This window comes from Coturnix japonica, unplaced genomic scaffold (genome assembly GCF_054131305.1).
Source record: "Coturnix japonica strain WE unplaced genomic scaffold, WE-NBRP24 Scf246, whole genome shotgun sequence".
NCBI classification, from domain to species: domain Eukaryota; kingdom Metazoa; phylum Chordata; class Aves; order Galliformes; family Phasianidae; genus Coturnix; species Coturnix japonica.
Genome location: NW_028189149.1, coordinates 1 through 19,207, shown reverse-complemented (window position 1 = coordinate 19,207; position 19,207 = coordinate 1). Strand labels below are relative to the sequence as shown.

The following is a 19,207-nucleotide window of genomic DNA, read 5'->3' as shown; positions in this document are numbered from 1 at the left end:
GCTCTGAGCTGTTCTTTTTGGGGCTATAGGGGGTGAACATCGTGTTGGAGGTGTGATGGCATCTCCATGACGTCCCACCATCGTCTCCTTGCAGGACCTTTATGTTTATATCTCGGAGCACGAGCACTTTACAGACTTCAACGTCAGCTCCGCGCTGTTCTGGCAGAAACGGGACCTGGTTTACGGGGACTGGACCAGCGGGGAGAACGCCGACGGGTGCTACGAACACTACGGGGAGGTGGACATCTCACAGGTGGGATGGGACGGAGCTCAGAGCACGTAGAGACATGGGGTTTGATGGTGGTTGAGATGGAGGAGACCTTAAAGATCGTGGAAGTGTGGAATCTCAGAGTGGTTGGGGTGGAAGGGTCCTTAAAGATCGTGAAACCATGGAATCCCAGAGTGGTTGGGGTGGAAGGGTCCTTAAAGGTCATAGGATCATGAGGTTCTGCAGTGGTTGGGTTGGAAGGGTCCTTAAAGATCGTGGAACCATGAAATTATCAAGCAGTTGGGGTGGAAGGGTCCTTAAAGGTCGTAGAATCATGAGGTCTTGTAGTGGTTGGGGTGGAAGGGTCCTTAAAGATCGTGGAACCATGAAATTCTCAAGTAGTTGGGGTGGAAGGGTCCTTTAAGGTCATAGAATCATGAGGTCCTGCAGTGGTTGGGTTGGAAGGGTCCTTAAAGATCGTGGAACCGTGGAATCTCCGAGTGGTTGGGTTGGAAGGGTCCTTAAAGGTCATAGAATTGTGAGGTTCTGCAGTGATTGGGTTGGAAGGGTCCTTAAAGATCGTGGAACCGTGGAATCCCAGAGTGGTTGGGTTGGAAGGGTCTTTAAAGGTCGTAGAATCATGAGGTTCTGCAGTGATTGGGGTGGAAGGGTCCTTTAAGATCGTGGAACCATGAAATTATCAAGCAGTTGGGGTGGAAGGGTCCTTAAAGGTCGTAGAATCATGAGGTCTTGTAGTGGTTGGGTTGGAACGGTCCTTAAAGGTCATAGAATCGTGAGGTTCTGCAGTGATTGGGGTGGAAGGGTCCTTAAAGATCATGATACTATGGAATTCTCAAGTAGTTGTGTTGGAAGGGTCCTTAAAGGTCGTAGAATCATGAGGTCTTGTAGTGGTTGGGTTGGAACGGTCCTTAAAGGTCGTAGAATCGTGAGGTTCTGTGGTGATTGGGGTGGAAGGGTCCTTAAAGATCATGAAACCATGGAATTCTCAAGTAGTTGTGTTGGAAGGGTCCTTAAAGGTCATAGAATCATGAGGTCTTGTAGTAGTTGGGTTGGAACGGTCCTTAAAGGTCGTAGAATCATGAGGTCCTGCAGTGGTTGGGATGGAAGGGTCCTTAAAGATCGTGAAACCATGGAATTCTCAAGTAGTTGAGTTGGAAGGGTCCTTAAAGGTCATAGAATCATGAGGTTCTATGGTGGTTGGGTTGGAAGGGTCCTTAAAGATCGTGGAACCATGGAATCTCAGAGTGGTTGGGTTGGAACGGTCCTTATAGGTTATAGAACACAAAATCCTGCAGTGGTTGGGGTGGAAGGGTCCTTAAAGGTCATAGAATCATGAGGTCCTGCAGTGGTTGGGTTGGAAGGGTCCTTAAAGATCGTGGAACCGTGGAATCTCAGAGTGGTTGGGTTGGAAGGGTCCTTAAAGGTCATAGAATCATGAGGTCCTGCAGTGGTTGGGTTGGAAGGGTCCTTAAAGATCATGGAACCATGGAATCTCAGAATGGTTGGGTTGTTGGGTTGGAAGGGTCCTTATAGGTTATAGAACACAAAATCCTGCAGTGGTTGGGGTGGAAGGATCCTTTAAGGTCATAGAATCATGAGGTCCTGCAGTGGTTGGGTTGGAAGGGTCCTTAAAGATCGTGGAACCATGGAATTCTCAAGCAGTTGGGTTGGATGGGTCCTTAAAGGTCATAGAACTATGTGATTAAAAAATGGTTGGGGTGGAAGAGACCTTAAAGGTCATAGAACCACAGGATCCTAAAATGGCTGAGTTGGAAAGGTCCTTAAAGGTTAAAAAAAAAAAACATCATGGGATCCTACAATGGTTGGGGTGGGAAGGTCCTTAATGGTCAAAGAACCATGGAATCCTACAGTGGTTGGATTTGAGGAGACCTTAGCAGTCATAGAACCACCAAATCCTACAGCGTTTAGGGTGGAAGAGACCTTAGAGATGGTAGAACTGTGGGATCCAGCAATGGTTGGGTTGGGGGGGTCCTTAAAGGTCACAGAACCAAGGAATCCTGCGGTGGTTGGGCTGGGAGGGTCCTTAAAGGTCACAGGACCAAGGAATCCTGCGGTGATTGGGCTGGGAGGGTCCTTAAAGGTCACAGGACCAAGGAATCCTGCGGTGATTGGGCTGGGAGGGTCCTTCAAGGTCACAGGACCAAGGAATCCTGCGGTGATTGGGCTGGGAGGGTCCTTCAAGGTCACAGGACCAAGGAATCCTGCGGTGGTTGGGCTGGGAAGGTCCTTAAAGGTCAGAGAATCACAGAACCCTCAAATGGTTGGGTTGGAGAAGAGCTTGTGGGTCACAGAACCACCAGATCCTGCAGCGGATGGGGTGGGAAGGTCCTGGAAGGTCCCAGAATCTCCCTTGTAGGCATTTAGGATTCCCCAGACGTGACATTTGTTGCCATTTCTGCATCTTTTAGTGGGGTTTTTGTTTGGGGGGGGGGTCAATTCCAGAGCGTCCAGCAGAACGGCTCCATCTACATCCACGTCTACTTCACCAAGAGCGGCTTCCACCCCGACCCGCGGCAGAAGAACCTCTACAGGCGCCTGGCCACGGTCCACACGTCGCGCAGTACGGCCTGTCCCAACACCCCTTCCCCTTTTTGCTTCACCCCACATGGGGCTGTGGGGGGCTCAGCTCTTCTCTTCCCCCACCCCAGTGATCAACAAATACAAGCGGCGGCGGTTCCAGAAGACCAAGAACCTCCTGACGGGCGAGACGGAGGCGGACCCAGAGATGATCAAGGTCGTCCACCTCCTCCTCTCGTCCCCCTTCCTTTTGTTTGTCGTCTGCTGAGCGCGGCTCCTCGTTATCGTTACAGAGGGCGGAGGATTACGGACCCGTGGAGGTCATCTCCCATTGGCACCCCAACCTGACCATCAACATGGTGGACGACCACACGCCGTGGGTGAAGGGCAGCGTCCCGCCGCCCCTGGACCAATGTAAGGGTTGGGGGTCTCTCTAGTGTTGGGGGGTCTCTCCCTCTGGCCTTGGGTTTCTGGTGTTGGGGGTTTTTGTTATTAGGGTTTCTCTCATTGGGGTCTCCCTTGTTGGGTTTTGGCATTGGGGTTGGGTCTTCTAATGGGGTCTCAGCATTGGGGTCTCTTAGTTGGATTTTGGTAGTGGGGTCTCCCAGTGGGGTCTCTCATCTGGATTTTGGTATTGGGGTCTCCCAGTTTGGTCTCAGCATTGGGGTCTCCCAGTTGGATCTCCCAGCTGGATTTTGGTAGTGGGGTCTCCCATTTGGGTCTGCTAGCGGGGTCTCATGATTGGGGTCTCCAGGTTCAGTTTTGGCATTGGGGTCTCCCAGTTTGGTCTCAGCATTGGGGTCTCCCAGTTGGATTTTGGTAGTGGGGTCTCAGCATTGGGGTCTCCCAGTTGGGTTTTGGCACAGGCGTCTTCCAGTTGGGTCTCTCAGTTGGGTTTTGGTGCTGGGGTTGAGTCTTCTAGTAGGGTCTCAGCATTGGGGTCTCTTAGTTGGGTTTTGGCAGTGGGGTCTCTTAGTGGGGTCTCCCAGTGGGGTCTCAGCATTGGGGTCTCTTAGTGGGGTCTCCTAGTGGGGTCTCAGCATTGGGGTCTCCCAGTTGGGTCTTGCAGTTGGATTTTGGTAGTGGGATCTCCCATTTGGGTCTGCTAGCGGGGTCTCATGATTGGGGTCTCCAGGTTCAGTTTTGGTATTGGGGTCTCCCAGTTTGGTCTCAGCATTGGGGTCTCCCAGTTGGATTTTGGTAGTGGGGTCACATCATTGGGGTCTCCCAGTTGGATTTTGGTAGTGGGGTCTCTTAGTGGGGTCTCAGTGTTGGGGTCTCTTAGTTGGGTTTTGGCAGTGGGGTCTCCCAGTGGGGTCTCAGCATTGGAGTTTCCCAGTTGGGTCTTGCAGTTGGATTTTGGCATTGGGGTCTCCCAGTTGGGTCTCAGCATTGGGGTCTCCCAGTGGGGTTTTGGTGTTAAAGTTGTGGTGTTGGACCTTCCAGTTGGGGTCTCTATGTTGGGATTTTCTGAGTTGGGGTCTCCTGCGTTGGATGTCCCAGTTGGCTTCCAGCACTGGGGTATCCTGTCTTGGACCCCCCAAGTTTTGGCATTGGGGTCTCCCAGTTGGGTTTTGGGCTCTCTGGGTCAGGGTCTCCCAGTTGGGGGTCTCTGTCAGCTTTCAGTGTTGGGGGTCTCCCATGTTGGGGTTCCCACATTGGAGCTCCCAATTGAGGGTCTCCCCGTTGGGGTCTCTGGGTCAAGGTCTCCCCGTTGGGGTCTCTTGGCTTTCAGTGTTGGGGGTCTCTGTAGGTTTGGGGGTCTCCCAGTTGGGGGTCTCCCAGTTGGGCTCTCTGGGTCGGGGTCTTGTAGCTGGGGGTCTCTGTTGGCTCTCAGTGTTGGGGGTCTCTGTTGGTTTGGGGTTCTCTGGGTCGGGGTCTCCCAGTTGGGGTCTCCGTCAGCTTTCAGTGTTGAGGGTCTCCCAGTTTGGGGTCTCTGGCTTTCAGTGTTGGTGTCCTCCACATTTGGGGTCCCACTGGTGCCACTTTGGGGTCCCACTTTGGGGGGATTCTCTGTAGGTTTGGGGGTCTCCCAGTTGGGGGTCTCCATTGGCTTTCAATGTTGGTGTCCTCCACATTGAATTCCCCTGGAGATGGGGTACGCTGGGCAGCAGGTGGTGACCCTAATAGTGGTCACCCCAGTGATGGTGATCCCAGTAATGGTGACCCTGCTGATGTTGACCCCATTAACGGTGATCCCAGTAGTGGTGAACATGCCAATGGTTGACCCCGCTGATGTTGATCCCACTGATGGTGGCCCCAATGATGGTGACCCCAATGGTGGTGACCCCTTTAATGTTGCCCCCATTGACGATGCCCCCATTAACATTGCCCCCCATTGACGCTGCCCCCATTAACATTGCCCCCCATTGACGCTGCCCCCATTAACATTGCCCCCCATTGACGCTGCCCCCATTAACATTGCCCCCCATTGACGTTGCCCCCATTAACACTGCCCCCATTGATGTCCCCATTGGCGCTGCCCCCATTAACACTGCCCCCATTGATGCTGCCCCCATTCATGTTGTCCCCACTGATGTTGACCCCAATAATAGTGACCCCTTTAACGTTGCCCCCCATTGACGCTGCCCCCATTGACGCCGCCCCCATTGACGCTGCCCCCATTCACACTGCCCCCCATTGACGCTGCCCCCATTGACGCTGCCCCCATTGACGTTGCCCCCATTAACACTGCCCCCATTGATGCCCCCATTGACGCTGCCCCCATTCATGTTGTCCCCACTGATGTTGACCCCAATAATAGTGACCCCTTTAACGTTGCCCCCATTGATGTCCCCATTGACGCTGCCCCCCATTAACATTGCCCCCCATTGACGATGCCCCCATTCACACTGCCCCCATTAACATTGCCCCCCATTCACACTGCCCCCATTGATGTCCCCATTGACGCTGCCCCCATTAACATTGCCCCCCATTGATGCCCCCATTGACGCTGCCCCCATTGATGCCCCCATTGACGCTGCCCCCATTGACGTCCCCATTGACGCTGCCCCCATTGATGCTGCCCCCATTGATGTCCCCATTGACGCTGCCCCCATTGACGCTGCCCCCATTGACGCTGCCCCCATTCACACTGCCCCCATTCACACTGCCCCCATTGACGCTGCCCCCATTGACGCTGCCCCCATTGACGCTGCCCCCATTGATGTCCCCATTGACACTGCCCCCATTGACACTGCCCCCATTGACGCTGCCTCCATTGACGCTGCCTCCATTCATACTGCCCCCATTGATGTCCCCATTGACACTGCCCCCATTGATGCCCCCATTCACGCTGCCCCCATTGATGTCCCCATTGACGCTGCCCCCATTGATGCCCCCATTCACACTGCCCCCATTGATGCCCTCATTGATGCTGCCCCCATTGATGTCCCCATTGACGCTGCCCCCATTGACGCTGCCCCCCATTGACGCTGCCCCCCATTGACGCTGCCCCCCATTGACGCTGCCCCCATTGACGCTGCCCCCATTAGCACTGCCCCCATTAACACTGCCCCCATTGATGCCCCCATTGACGCTGCCCCCATTAACATTGCCCCCCATTCACACTGCCCCCCATTAACATTGCCCCCCATTGACGCTGCCCCCATTCACGCTGCCCCCATTCACGCTGCCCCCATTCACGCTGCCCCCATTGATGCCCCCATTCACACTGCCCCCATTGATGTCCCCATTGATGTTGCCCCCATTAACATTGCCCCCCATTGACGCTGCCCCCATTGACGCTGCCCCCATTCATGTTGTCCCCACTGATGTTGACCCCAATAATAGTGACCCCTTTAACGTTGCCCCCATTGACACTGCCCCCATTAACATTGCCCCCCATTGACGATGCCCCCATTGATGCCGCCCCCATTGACGCTGCCCCCATTAATACTGCCCCCCATTGACGATGCCCCCATTGATGTCCCCATTGACGCTGCCCCCATTCATGTTGACCCCAATAATAGTGACCCCATTAACATTGCCCCCATTGACGCTGCCCCCATTAACATTGCCCCCCATTCACACTGTCCCCATTGACGCTGCCCCCATTAACATTGACCCCCATTGACGCTGCCCCCATTGACGCTGCCCCCATTGATGCCCCCATTGACGTCCCCATTGACGCTGCCCCCATTAACATTGCCCCCCATTGACGATGCCCCCATTGATGTCCCCATTGGCGCTGCCCCCATTAACACTGCCCCCATTGATGCTGCCCCCATTCATGTTTTTCCCACTGATGTTGACCCCAATAATAGTGACCCCTTTAACGTTGCCCCCCATTGACGCTGCCCCCATTGACGCTGCCCCCATTCACACTGCCCCCATTCACACTGCCCCCATTCACATTGCCCCCCATTGACGCCGCCCCCATTAACGCTGCCCCCATTGATGTCCCCATTGACGCTGCCCCCATTAACACTGCCCCCATTGATGTCCCCATTCACACTGCCCCCATTAACACTGCCCCCATTGATTTCCCCATTCACACTGCCCCCATTAACATTGCCCCCCATTAACATTGCCCCCCATTGACGCTGCCCCCATTCACACTGCCCCCATTGATGTCCCAATTCACACTGCCCCCATTGACACTGCCCCCCATTGACGCTGCCCCCATTAACATTGCCCCCCATTGACGCCGCCCCCATTGACGCCGCCCCCATTGACGCCGCCCCCATTAACGCCGCCCCCATTAACATTGCCCCCATTGACGCCGCCCCCATTAACATTGCCCCCCATTGATGCTGCCCCCATTGACGCTGCCCCCATTAACATTGCCCCCCATTGATGCTGCCCCCATTGACGCTGCCCCCATTGATGCCCCCATTGATGCTGCCCCCATTGACGCTGCCCCCATTAACGTTACCCCCATTGACGATGCCCCCATTAACGCTGCCCCCATTCACACTGCCCCAATTCACACTGTCCCCATTGATGTCCCCATTCACACTGCCCCCATTGATGTCCCCATTGACGCTGCCCCCATTAACATTGCCCCCCATTGATGCCCCCATTGACGCTGCCCCCATTGATGCCCCCATTGACGCTGCCCCCATTGACGTCCCCATTGACACTGCCCCCATTGACGCCCCCATTGATGTCCCCATTGATGCTGCCCCCATTGATGTCCCCATTGATGCTGCCCCCATTGACGTCCCCATTGACACTGCCCCCATCGATGCCCCCATTGATGTCCCCATTGACGCTGCCCCCATTGACGTCCCCATTCACACTGCCCCCATTGATGCCCCCACTGACGCTGCCCCCATTGCCGTCCCCATTGACGCTGCCCCCATTGATGCCCCCACTGACGCTGCCCCCATTGCCGTCCCCCCCATCCAGACGTGAAGTTCGACGCCGTCAGCGGCGACTACTTCCCCATCCTGTACTTCAACGACTACTGGAACCTGCAGAAGGATTATTTCCCCATCAACGAGTCCCTGCGGCGCCTGCCCTTCCGCCTGTCCTTCTGCCCCCTGTCCCTGTGGCGCTGGCAGCTCTACGCGGCGCAGAGCACCAAGTCGCCATGGAACTTCCTGGGGGAGGATCTGTACGAGCAGTCGGACGAGGAGCAGGACTCGGTGAAGGTCAGTGATGGGAATAGGGCTCAGATAGGGTCAGTGATAGGAATAGGGCTCCATTAATAAGGAATAGGGCTCCATTAGGGTCAGTGATAGGAATAGGGCTTAGATAGGGTCAGTGATAGGAATAGGGCTCCATTGATAAAGGAATAGGGCTTAGTTAGGGTCAGTGATAGGAATAGGGCTCAGATAGGGTCAGTGATAGGAATAGGGCTTAGATAGGGTCAGTGATAGGAACAGGGCTCCATTAATAAGGAATAGGGCTTAGTTAGGGTCAGTGATGAGAATAGGGCTCCATTAAGGTCAATGATGATAATAGGGCTCCATTAGGGTCAGTGATAGGAATAGGACTCAGTTAAGGTCAGTGATAGGAATAGGGCTTAGTTAGGGTCAGTGATAGGAATAGAGCTCAGATAGGGTCAGTAATAGGAATAGGGCTCAGATAGGGTCAGTGATAGGAATAGGGCTCCATTGATAAGGAATAGGGCTTAGTTAGGGTCAGTGATAGGAATAGGGCTCCAGTGATAAGGAATAGGGCTTAGTTAGGGTCAGTGATAGGAATAGGGCTCCATTGATAAGGAATAGGGCTTAGTTAGGGTCAGTGATAGGAATAGGGCTTAGTTAGGGTCAGTGATAGGAATAGGGCTTAGATAGGGTCAGTGATAGGAATAGGGCTTAGATAGGGTCAGTGATAGGAATAGGGCTCCATTAGGGTCAGTGATAGGAATAGGGCTTAGTTAGGGTCAGTGATAGGAATAGGGCTCCATTAATAAGGAATAGGACTCCAGTGATGAGAATAGGACTCCATGAAGGTCAGTGATGATAATAGGGCTCCATTAGGGTCAGTGATAGGAATAGGACTCAGTTAAGGTCAGTGATGATAATAGGGCTCCATGAGGGTCAGTGATGAGGAATAGGGCTTAGATAGGGTCAGTGATAGGAATAGGACTCCATTAATAAGGAATAGGGCTTAGTTAGGGTCAGTGATGAGAATAGGGCTCCATTAAGGTCAATGATGATAATAGGGCTCCATTAGGGTCAGTGATAGGAATAGGGCTTAGTTAGGGTCAGTGATAGGAATAGGGCTCCATTAATAAGGAATAGGACTCGGTGAAGGTCAGTGATAGGAATAGGGCTTAGATAGGGTCAGTGATAGGAATAGGGCTCAGATAGGGTCAGTGATAGGAATAGGGCTTAGTTAGGGTCAGTGATAGGAATAGGGCTCAGATAGGGTCAGTGATAGGAATAGGGCTCAGTTAACATGAGTGATGAGGAATAGGGCTTAGTTAGGGTCAGTGATAGGAATAGGGCTCCATTGATAAGGAATAGGACTCGGTGAAGGTCAGTGATAGGAATAGGGCGTAGTTAGGGTCAGTGATAGGAACATGGCTTAGTTAGGGTCAGTGATAGGAATAGGGCTTAGATAGGGTCAGTGATAGGAATAGGGCTCCATTAATAAAGGAATAGGGCTTAGTTAGGGTCAGTGATAGGAATAGGGCTCCATTAGGGTCAGTGATAGGAACAGGGCTTAGATAGGGTCAGTGATAGGAATAGGGCTTAGATAGGGTCAGTGATAGGAACAGGGCTCCATTAATAAGGAATAGGGCTCCATTAAGGTCAGTGATAAGGAATAGGGCTCCATTGATAAGGAATAGGGCTCCATTAATAAGGAATAGGGCTCCATGAAGGTCAGTGATAGGAATAGGGCTTAGTTAGGGTCAGTGATAGGAATAGGGCTCCATTAATAAGGAATAGGGCTTAGTTAGGGTCAGTGATAGGAATAGGGCTCAGATAGGGTCAGTGATAGGAATAGGACTCAGTTAAGGTCAGTGATAGGAATAGGGCTCCATTAATAAGGAATAGGACTCGGTGAAGGTCAGTGATAGGAATAGGGCTCAGATAGGGTCAGTGATGAGAATAGGGCTCCATTAGGGTCAGTGATAGGAATAGGGCTCCATTAGGGTCAGTGATAGGAATAGGGCTTAGTTAGGGTCAGTGATGGGAATAGGGCTTAGTTAGGGTCAGTGATAGGAATAGGGCTCTATTGATAAAGGAATAGGGCTCCATGAGGGTCAGTGATAGGAATAGGGCTCCATGAAGGTCAGTGATAGGAACAGGGCTCAGATAGGGTCAGTGATAGGAATAGGGCTCAGATAGGGTCAGTGATAGGAATAGGGCTCCATGAGGGTCAGTGATAGGAATAGGGCTCCATTAGGATCAGTGATAGGAATAAGGCTCAGTTAGGGTCAGTGATAGGAATAGGGCTCCAGTGATAGGAATAGGGCTCCATTAGGGTCAGTGATAGGAATAGGGCTTAGTTAGGGTCAGTGATAGGAATAGGGCTCAGATAGGGTCAGTGATAGGAACAGGGCTCCATTAATAAGGAATAGGGCTTAGTTAGGGTCAGTGATAGGAATAGGGCTCAGATAGGGTCAGTGATAGGAATAAGGCTCCATTAGGGTCAGTGATAGGAATAGGGCTTAGATAGGGTCAGTGATAGGAATAGGGCTTAGATAGGGTCAGTGATAGGAATAGGGCTTAGATAGGGTCAGTGATAGGAATAGGGCTCCATTAGGGTCAGAGATAGGAATAGGGCTCCATTAGGGTCAGTGATAGGAACAGGGCTCAGATAGGGTCAGTGATAGGAATAGGGCTTAGATAGGGTCAGTGATAGGAATAGGGCTCCATTAGGGTCAGTGATAGGAATAGGGCTCCATTAGGGTCAGTGATAGGAATAGGGCTCCATTAGGGTCAGTGATAGGAATAGGGCTTAGTTAGGGTCAGTGATAGGAACAGGGCTTAGATAGGGTCAGTGATAGGAATAGGGCTCCATTAATAAAGGAATAGGGCTCCATTAGGGTCAGTGATAGGAATAGGGCTCCATTAATAAGGAATAGGGCTTAGATAGGGTCAGTGATGGGAATAGGGCTCAGATAGGGTCAGTGATAGGAATAGGGCTCCATGAAGGTCAGTGATAGGAATAGGGCTTAGTTAGGGTCAGTGATAGGAATAGGGCTCCATTAGGGTCAGTGATAGGAATAGGGCTTAGGGTCAGTGATAGGAATAGGGCTTAGATAGGGTCAGTGATAGGAATAGGGCTCCGTTAGGGTCAGTGATAGGAATAGGGCTCCATGAATGTCAGTGATAGGAATAGGGCTCAGATATGGTCAGTGATAGGAATAGGGCTCCATTAGGGTCAGTGATAGGAATAGGGCTTAGATAGGGTCAGTGATAGGAATAGGGCTCCATTGATAAGGAATAGGGCTTCATGAAGGTCAGTGATAGGAACAGGGCTTAGTTAGGGTCAGTGATAGGAATAGGGCTTAGATAGGGTCAGTGATAGGAATAGGGCTTAGATAGGGTCAGTGATAGGAATAGGGCTTAGATAGGGTCAGTGATAGGAATAGGGCTCAGATAGGGTCAGTGATAGGAATAGGGCTTAGATAGGGTCAGTGATAGGAATAGGGCTCAGATAGGGTCAGTGATAGGAATAGGGCTTAGTTAGGGTCAGTGATAGGAATAGGGCTCCATTGATAAAGGAATAGGGCTCCATTAGGGTCAGTGATAGGAATAGGGCTCCATTAGGGTCAGTGATAGGAATAGGGCTCCATTAGGGTCAGTGATAGGAATAGGACTTAGTTAGGGTCAGTGATAGGAATAGGACTCCATTGATAAGGAATAGGGCTCCATGAGGGTCAGTGATGAGCAGCAGGACTCAGTTAAGGTCATTTATAAGGACAGGACTCAGTTAAGGTCAGTTATAGGGTCAGGACTCAGTTAAGGTCAGTTATAGGGTCAGGACTCAGTAAAGGTCAGTTATAGGGTCAGGACTCAGTTAAGGTCAGTTATAGGGTCAGGACTCAGTTAAGGTCAGTTATAGGGTCAGGACTCAGTTAAGGTCAGTTATAGGGTCAGGACTCAGTTAAGGTCAGTTATAGGGTCAGGACTCAGTTAAGGTCAGTTATAGGGTCAGGGCACCCATGGGTGCGCAGTGGGGCTGTACACAAAGCAATGGGGCTGCTATTGTTTCCCATTGATTCTAATCAATAGGGGCACCCATGGGGTGTCACTATGGGGTGTCACTATGGGGTGTCACCATGTCCCCCCCCCATATCACGTCCCCATTGCCCCCCATTCAGGTGGCCCTCCTGGAGACCAACCCGTATCTGCTGGCGCTCACCATCATCGTCTCCATCGTGCACAGCGTCTTCGAGTTCCTGGCCTTCAAGAACGGTCCGTGATGGGGGGAATATGGGGAGATATGGGGGGATATGGAGGGATATGGGGGAGATATGGGAAGATATGGGGGGATATGGGGGGATATAGGGGGATATGGGGAGATATGGGGGAGATATGGGGGGATATGGGGAGATATGGGGGATATGGGGAGATATGGGGAGATATGGAGGGATATGGGGGAGATATGGGAAGATATGGGGGGATATGGGGGAGATATGGGGGAGATATGGGGAGATATGGGGGAGATATGGGGAGATATGGGGGAGATATGGGGAGATATGGGGGGATATGGGGGGATATGGGGAGATATGGGGGGATATGGGGAGATGGGGGGGATATGGGGAGATAGGGGGGATATGGGGAGATATGGGGAGATATGGGGAGATATGGGGAGATATGGGGGGGAATAGGGGGATATGGGGAGATATGGGGGGGATATGGGGAGATATGGGGGAATATGGGGAGATATGGGGGGGATATGGGGGGATATGGGTGAGATATGGGGAGATATGGGGGGATATGGGGAGATATGGGGGGATATGGGGGGAACATGGAGGAGATATGGGGAGATATGGGGAGATATGGGGAGATATGGGGGGATATGGGGGATGGGCAGCTGGGGGGGGGATATAGAGGGTGGGGAGGGGGCTATGGGGTGAGGGGGGGGCAGGCTGGGCCTGAGGAGAGGGGATAATGTGGGAGCCTGACATCTAAGGGACCCCAAAGTGGGACCCCAAAGTGGGACCCCAAAGTGGCGCCAGCGGGACCCCAAAGTGGGACCCCAAAGTGGTGTGGGACCTCAAACCTAAAGTGGTACCAATATGACCCCAAAGTAATGTGGGATCCCAGCCCCATAGTGGTGCCAAAGTGGCACCAGTGGGACCCCAACCCCAAAGTGGTGCCAGTGGGACCCCAAAGTGGTGTGGGACCCCAACCCTAAAGTGGTACCAATGTGACCCCATAGTAGTGTTGGATCCCCAGCCCCACAGTGGTACCAGTGGGACCCCACTGACCCCTAAGTGCCCCCAAACTGCCACAGTGCCCCTAAACTGCCCCCAAGTGCACTAGACTGCCCCAAAGTGCCCCTAAACTGCCCCCAAGTGCACTAGACTGCCCCAAAGTGCCCCAAACTGTCCCCAAACTGCCCCAAAGTGCCCTTAACTGCCCCAAATTAACCTAAACTGCCCCCGAACTGCCCCCAAAGTGTCCTAAACTGCCCCTAAATTGTCCCAAAGTGCCCTTAACTGCCCCAAACCACCTTCAAACTGAACCCAAATTGCCCTAAACTGCCCCAAAACTGCCCCCAAAGTGCCCTTAACTACCTCAAACCACCCCTAAACTGCCCCAAAGTGCCCCAAACTGTCCCCAAACTGCCCCAAACTGCCCCAAACTGCCCCCAAACAGCCCCAAAGTGCTCCCAAGTGCCCTAAGAGTGCCCCTAAATTGCCCCAAATTGCCCTAAACTGCCCCAAACTGAACCCAAATTGCCCTAAACTGCCCCAAACCACCTTCAAACTGAACCCAAATTGCCCTAAACTGCCCCAAAACTGCCCCTAAAGTGCCCTTAACTACCTCAAACCACCCCTAAATTGCCCCAAACTGCCCCTAAAGTGCCCTAAACTGCCCCAAACCACCCCTAAATTGCCCCAAACTGCCCCCAAAGTGCCCTAAACTGCCCCAAGTGCCCCCAAACTGCCCCAGAATGCCCCCAAATTGCCCTAAACTGCCCCAAACTGCCCCAAAACTGCCCCTAAACTGCCCCCAAAATGCCCCAAACCGCCCCAGAATGCCCCAAACCTCCCCCAAACTGCCCCAAACTGCCCCCAAAGTGCCCCAAACCACCCTCTAAGTGCCCCAAGTGCCCCCAAACAGCCCCTAAACTGCCCCTAACTGCCCCTATATTGCCCCAAACTGCCCCTAAAGTGCCCTAAACTGCCCCCCAAAACTGCCCCAAACTGCCCCTAAACTGCCCCAAACTGCCCCTATATTGCCCCAAACTGCCCCTAAAGTGCCCCAAACTGCCCCTAAAGTGCCCCAAACTGCCCCTAAAGTGCCCTAAACTGACCCAAAACTGCCCCCAAACAGCCCCAATCTGCCCCCAAGTGCCCTAAGCTGCCCTCAAGAGTGCCCCTAAATTGCCCCAAATTGCCCTAAACTGCCCCACACCACCCCCAAGTGCCCTAAACTGCCCCAAACCACCCTCAAACTGAACCCAGATTGCCCAAAACTGCCCCCAAACAGCCCCAAACTGCCCCCAAGTGCCCTAAGCTGCCCTCAAGAGTGCCCCTAAATTGCCCCTAAACTGCCCCAAACCTGCCCCTATATTGCCCCAAAGAGCCCTAAACTGCCCCAGATTGCCCCTAAATTGCCCCAAACTGCCCCAAGTGCCCCCAAACTGCCCCTATACTACCCCAGAATGCCCCAATGTGCTCCCAAGTGCCCTAATAGTGCCCCTAAACTGCCCCAAACTGCCCCCAAACCGCCCCAAAACTGCCCCAAACTGCCCCAAATTGCCCCCAAACTGCCCCAAAGTGCCCCAAACTGCCCCTAAAGTGCCCTAAAGTGCCCCTATAGTGCCCCAAACTGCCCCTAAAGTGCTTCAAACTGCCCCTATATTGCCCCAAACTGCCCCTAAAGTGCCCAAACTGCCCCTAAAGTGCCCCAAACTGCCCCTAAAGTGCCCTAAACTGCCCCTATATTGCCCCAAACTGCCCCTAAAGTGCCCTAAACTGCCCCAGAATGCCCCCAAACTGCCCCCAAAGTGCCCCAAAGTGCCCCAAACCACCCCCAAACTGCCCCTAAAGTGCTTCAAACTGCCCAAAACTGCCCCTAAACTGCCCCCCAAGCTGCCCCCCCATGCTCATTTCTCCCCCCATAGACATCCAGTTCTGGAACAGCCGTCAGTCCCTGGAGGGTCTGTCCGTCCGCTCCGTGTTCTTTGGGGTCTTCCAGTCTCTCGTGGTGCTGCTCTACATCCTGGATAACGAGACCAACTTCGTGGTGCAGCTCAGCGTCTTCGTGGGGCTCCTCATCGACCTGTGGAAGATCACCAAGGTCATGGACGTCAGGGTGAGGGGGTTCATTAGGGGTATAATGGGGTTAATTAGGGGTATAATGAGGTTTAATTAGTGCCCCCCCCCCCCCCCATATACCCATTGGGGGTTGAGGTTAAGGGGGCTCCTCATCGACCTGTGGAAGATCACCAAGGTCATGGACGTCAGGGTGAGGGGGTTCATTAGGGGTATAATGGGTTCATTAGGGGTATAATGGGGTTAATTAGGGGTATAATGGGTTAATTAGGGGTATAATGGGGTTAATTAGTGCTGTAATGAGGTTTAATTAGTGCCCCCCCCCTCCATCCCTTATGGGGTTGGGTAAGGGGGGTAAGGGGGGATAAGGGGGAGGGTAAGGGGGGACAAGGGGGGTAAGGGTTGGGGGAGCAAAGGGGGGATTAATTAGTGCTATAATGAGGTTTAATTAGTGCCTCCCCCACCCCAGTCCTTATGGGGTTGGGTAAGGGGGGATAAGGGGGAGGGGGTTGCTTTATTAGGGGTATAATGAGGTTTAATTAGTGCCCCCCCCCCCCCCCCCATACCCATTGGGGGTTGAGGTTAAGGGGGCTCCTCATCGACCTGTGGAAGATCACCAAGGTCATGGACGTCAGGGTGAGGGGGTTAATTAGGGGTATAATGGGGTTTAATTAGGGGTATAATGGGGTTAATTAGGGGTGTAATGAGGTTTAATTAGTGCCCCCCCCCCCCATATACCCATTGGGGGTTGAGGTTAAGGGGGCTCCTCATCGACCTGTGGAAGATCACCAAGGTCATGGATGTCAGGGTGAGGGGGTTAATTAGGGGTATAATGGGGTTAATTAGGGGTATAATGGGGGTTAATTAGTGCCCCCCACCCCCTCAATCCCTTATGGGGTTGGGGGGTAAGGGAGGTTAAGGGGGAGGGTAAGGGGGAGGGTAAGGGGGGACAAGGGGGGGGTAAGGGGCGTAAGGGTTGGGGGGGGCAAAGGGGGGATTAATTAGTGCTATAATGAGGTTTAATTAGTGCCCCCCCCACCCCACTCCCTCCATCCCTTATGGGGTTGGGGGGTAAGGGGGGTTAAGGGGGAGGGGTTGCTTTATTAGGGGTATAATGAGGTTTAATTAGTGCCACCCCCCACCCCAATCCCTTATGGGGTTGGGTAAGGGGGGATAAGGGGGAGGGGTAAGGGGGGTTAAGGGGGGGGAAGGGGGGGAAGGGTTGGGGGAGGCAAAGGGGGGATTAATTAGTGCTATAATGAGGTTTAATTAGTGCCCCCCCCACCCCCAGTCCTTATGGGGTTGGGTAAGGGGGGATAGTGGGGAGGGTAAGGGGGGGTGTTGCTTTATTAGGGGTATAATGAGGTTTAATTAGTGCCCCCCCCATACCCATTGGGGTTGAGGTTAAGGGGGCTCCTCATCGACCTGTGGAAGATCACCAAGGTCATGGACGTCAGGGTGAGGGGGTTAATTAGGGTATAATGGGGGTTAATTAGGGGTATAATGAGGTTTAATTAGTGCCCCCCCCCCCCCCCATACCCATTGGGGGTTGAGGTTAAGGGAGCTCCTCATCGACCTGTGGAAGATCACCAAGGTCATGGACGTCAGGGTGAGGGGGTTAATTAGGGGTATAATGGGGTTAATTAGGGGTATAATGGGGTTAATTAGTGCTCTAATGAGGTTTAATTAGTGCCCCCCCCCCCCCATACCCATTGGGGGTTGAGGTTAAGGGGGCTCCTCATCGACCTGTGGAAGATCATCAAGGTCATGGACGTCAGGGTGAGGGGGTTAATTAGGGGTATAATGGGGTTAATTAGTGCTGTAATGAGGTTTAATTAGTGCCCCCCCCCAGTCCCTTATGGGGTTGAGTAAGGGAGAGGGGGTTGCTTTATTAGGGGTATAATGAGGTTTAATTGGTGCCCCCCCCCCATCCAACTTTGGGGTGGGGGGGTAAGGGGGGGGGAGATTCATTAGTGATATAATGAGGTTTAATTAGTGCCCCCCCCACCCCTCCATCCCTTATGGGGTTGGGGGTTAAGGGGGAGGGGGTTGCTTTATTAGGGTATAATGAGGTTTAATTAGTGCCCCCCCCCCCCCCCTCAATCCCTTATGGGGTTGGGGGGTAAGGGGAGTTAAGGGGGAGGATAAGGGGGGGAAGGGGGGTAAGGGTTGGGGGGAGCAAAGGGGGGATTAATTAGTGCTATAATGAGGTTTAATTAGTGCTCCCCCATCCCCAGTCACTTATGGGGTTGGGTAAGGGGGGATAAGGGGGGGTTAAGGGGGGGTAAGTGGGAGGGGTAAGGGGGGTAAGGGTTGGGGGGAGCAAAGGGGGGATTAATTAGTGCTATAATGAGGTTTAATTAGTGCCCCCCCACCCCCTCCATCCTTATGGGGTTGGGTAAGGGGAGGGTAAGGGGGGGGGTTGCTTTATTAGGGGTATAATGAGGTTTAATTGGTGCCCCCCCCACCCCTCCATTTCTTATGGGCTTGAGGGTTAAGGGAGGGGTAAGGGGGGACAAGGGGGATGAAGGGGGTAAGGGTTGGGGGGAGCAAAGGGGGGATTAATTAGTGCTATAATGAGGTTTAATTAGTGCCCCCCCCACCCCAGTCCCTTATGGGGTTGGGTAAGGGGGGGTTAAGGGGGAGGGTAAGGGGGGGGGGGGGTTGCTTTATTAGGGGTATAATGAGGTTTAATTAGTGCCCCCCCCCCCCCCCCCATACCCATTGGGGGTTGAGGTTAAGGGGGCTCCTCATCGACCTGTGGAAGATCACCAAGGTCAAGGACGTCAGGGTGAGGGGGTTAATTAGGGGTGTAATGGGGTTAATTAGGGGTATAATGAGGTTTAATTAGTGCCCCCCCCCCCCCATCCCTTATGGGGTTGGGTAAGGGGGGTTAAGGGGGTAAGGGGAGGGTAAGGGGGGACAAGGGGGGTAAGGGTTGGGGGGGGCAAAGGGGGGATTAATTAGTGCTATAATGAGGTTTAATTAGTGCCCACCCCCCCCAGTCCTTTATGGGGTTGGGTAAGGGGAGGGTAAGGGGGGTTAAGGGGGAGGGGGTTGCTTTATTAGTGGTATAATGAGGTTTAATTAGTTGCCCCCCCCCCCCCCCCCCATACCCATTGGGGGTTGAGGTTAAGGGGGCTCCTCATCGACCTGTGGAAGATCACCAAGGTCATGGACGTCAGGGTGAGGGGGTTAATTAGTGCTGTAATGAGGTTTAATTAGTGCCCCCCCCACCCTCCATCCCTTATGGGGTTGGGTAAGGGGGGGTTGCTTTATTAGGGGTATAATGAGGTTTAATTAGTGCCACCCCCACCCTCCATCCCTTATGGGGTTGGGTAAGGGGGGGGAGATTAATTAGTGGTATAATAAGGTTTAATTAGTGCCCCCCCCCCCCCCCCCCGTCCCTTATGGGGTTGGGTAAGGGGGGGTTAAGGGGGAGGGTAAGGGGGGGGGGGGTTGCTTTATTAGGGGTATAATGAGGTTTAATTAGTGCCCCCCCCCCCAGTCCCTTATGGGGTTGGGTAAGGGGGGATAAGGGGGGGGAAGAGGGGAAGGATTGGGGGGGGAAAGGGGGGATT

The 19,207-nt window shown here is 53.2% G+C and overlaps 1 protein-coding gene across 1 annotated transcript; it reads left to right on the top strand.

The window, feature by feature from the left end:
- Positions 1-70: 70 nt before the first annotated feature.
- LOC146750939 (putative lipid scramblase CLPTM1) lies at positions 71-15,741 on the top strand (the record flags this gene model as incomplete). Its single annotated transcript, XM_085535932.1, has 7 exons — positions 71-253; positions 2,693-2,810; positions 2,899-2,984; positions 3,061-3,181; positions 8,120-8,364; positions 12,498-12,591; positions 15,476-15,741. Coding segments are annotated over 7 exons (1,098 nt in total), but the record flags the coding sequence as incomplete, so codon positions are not given.
- Between the last annotated feature and the right edge of the window lie 3,466 nt (positions 15,742-19,207).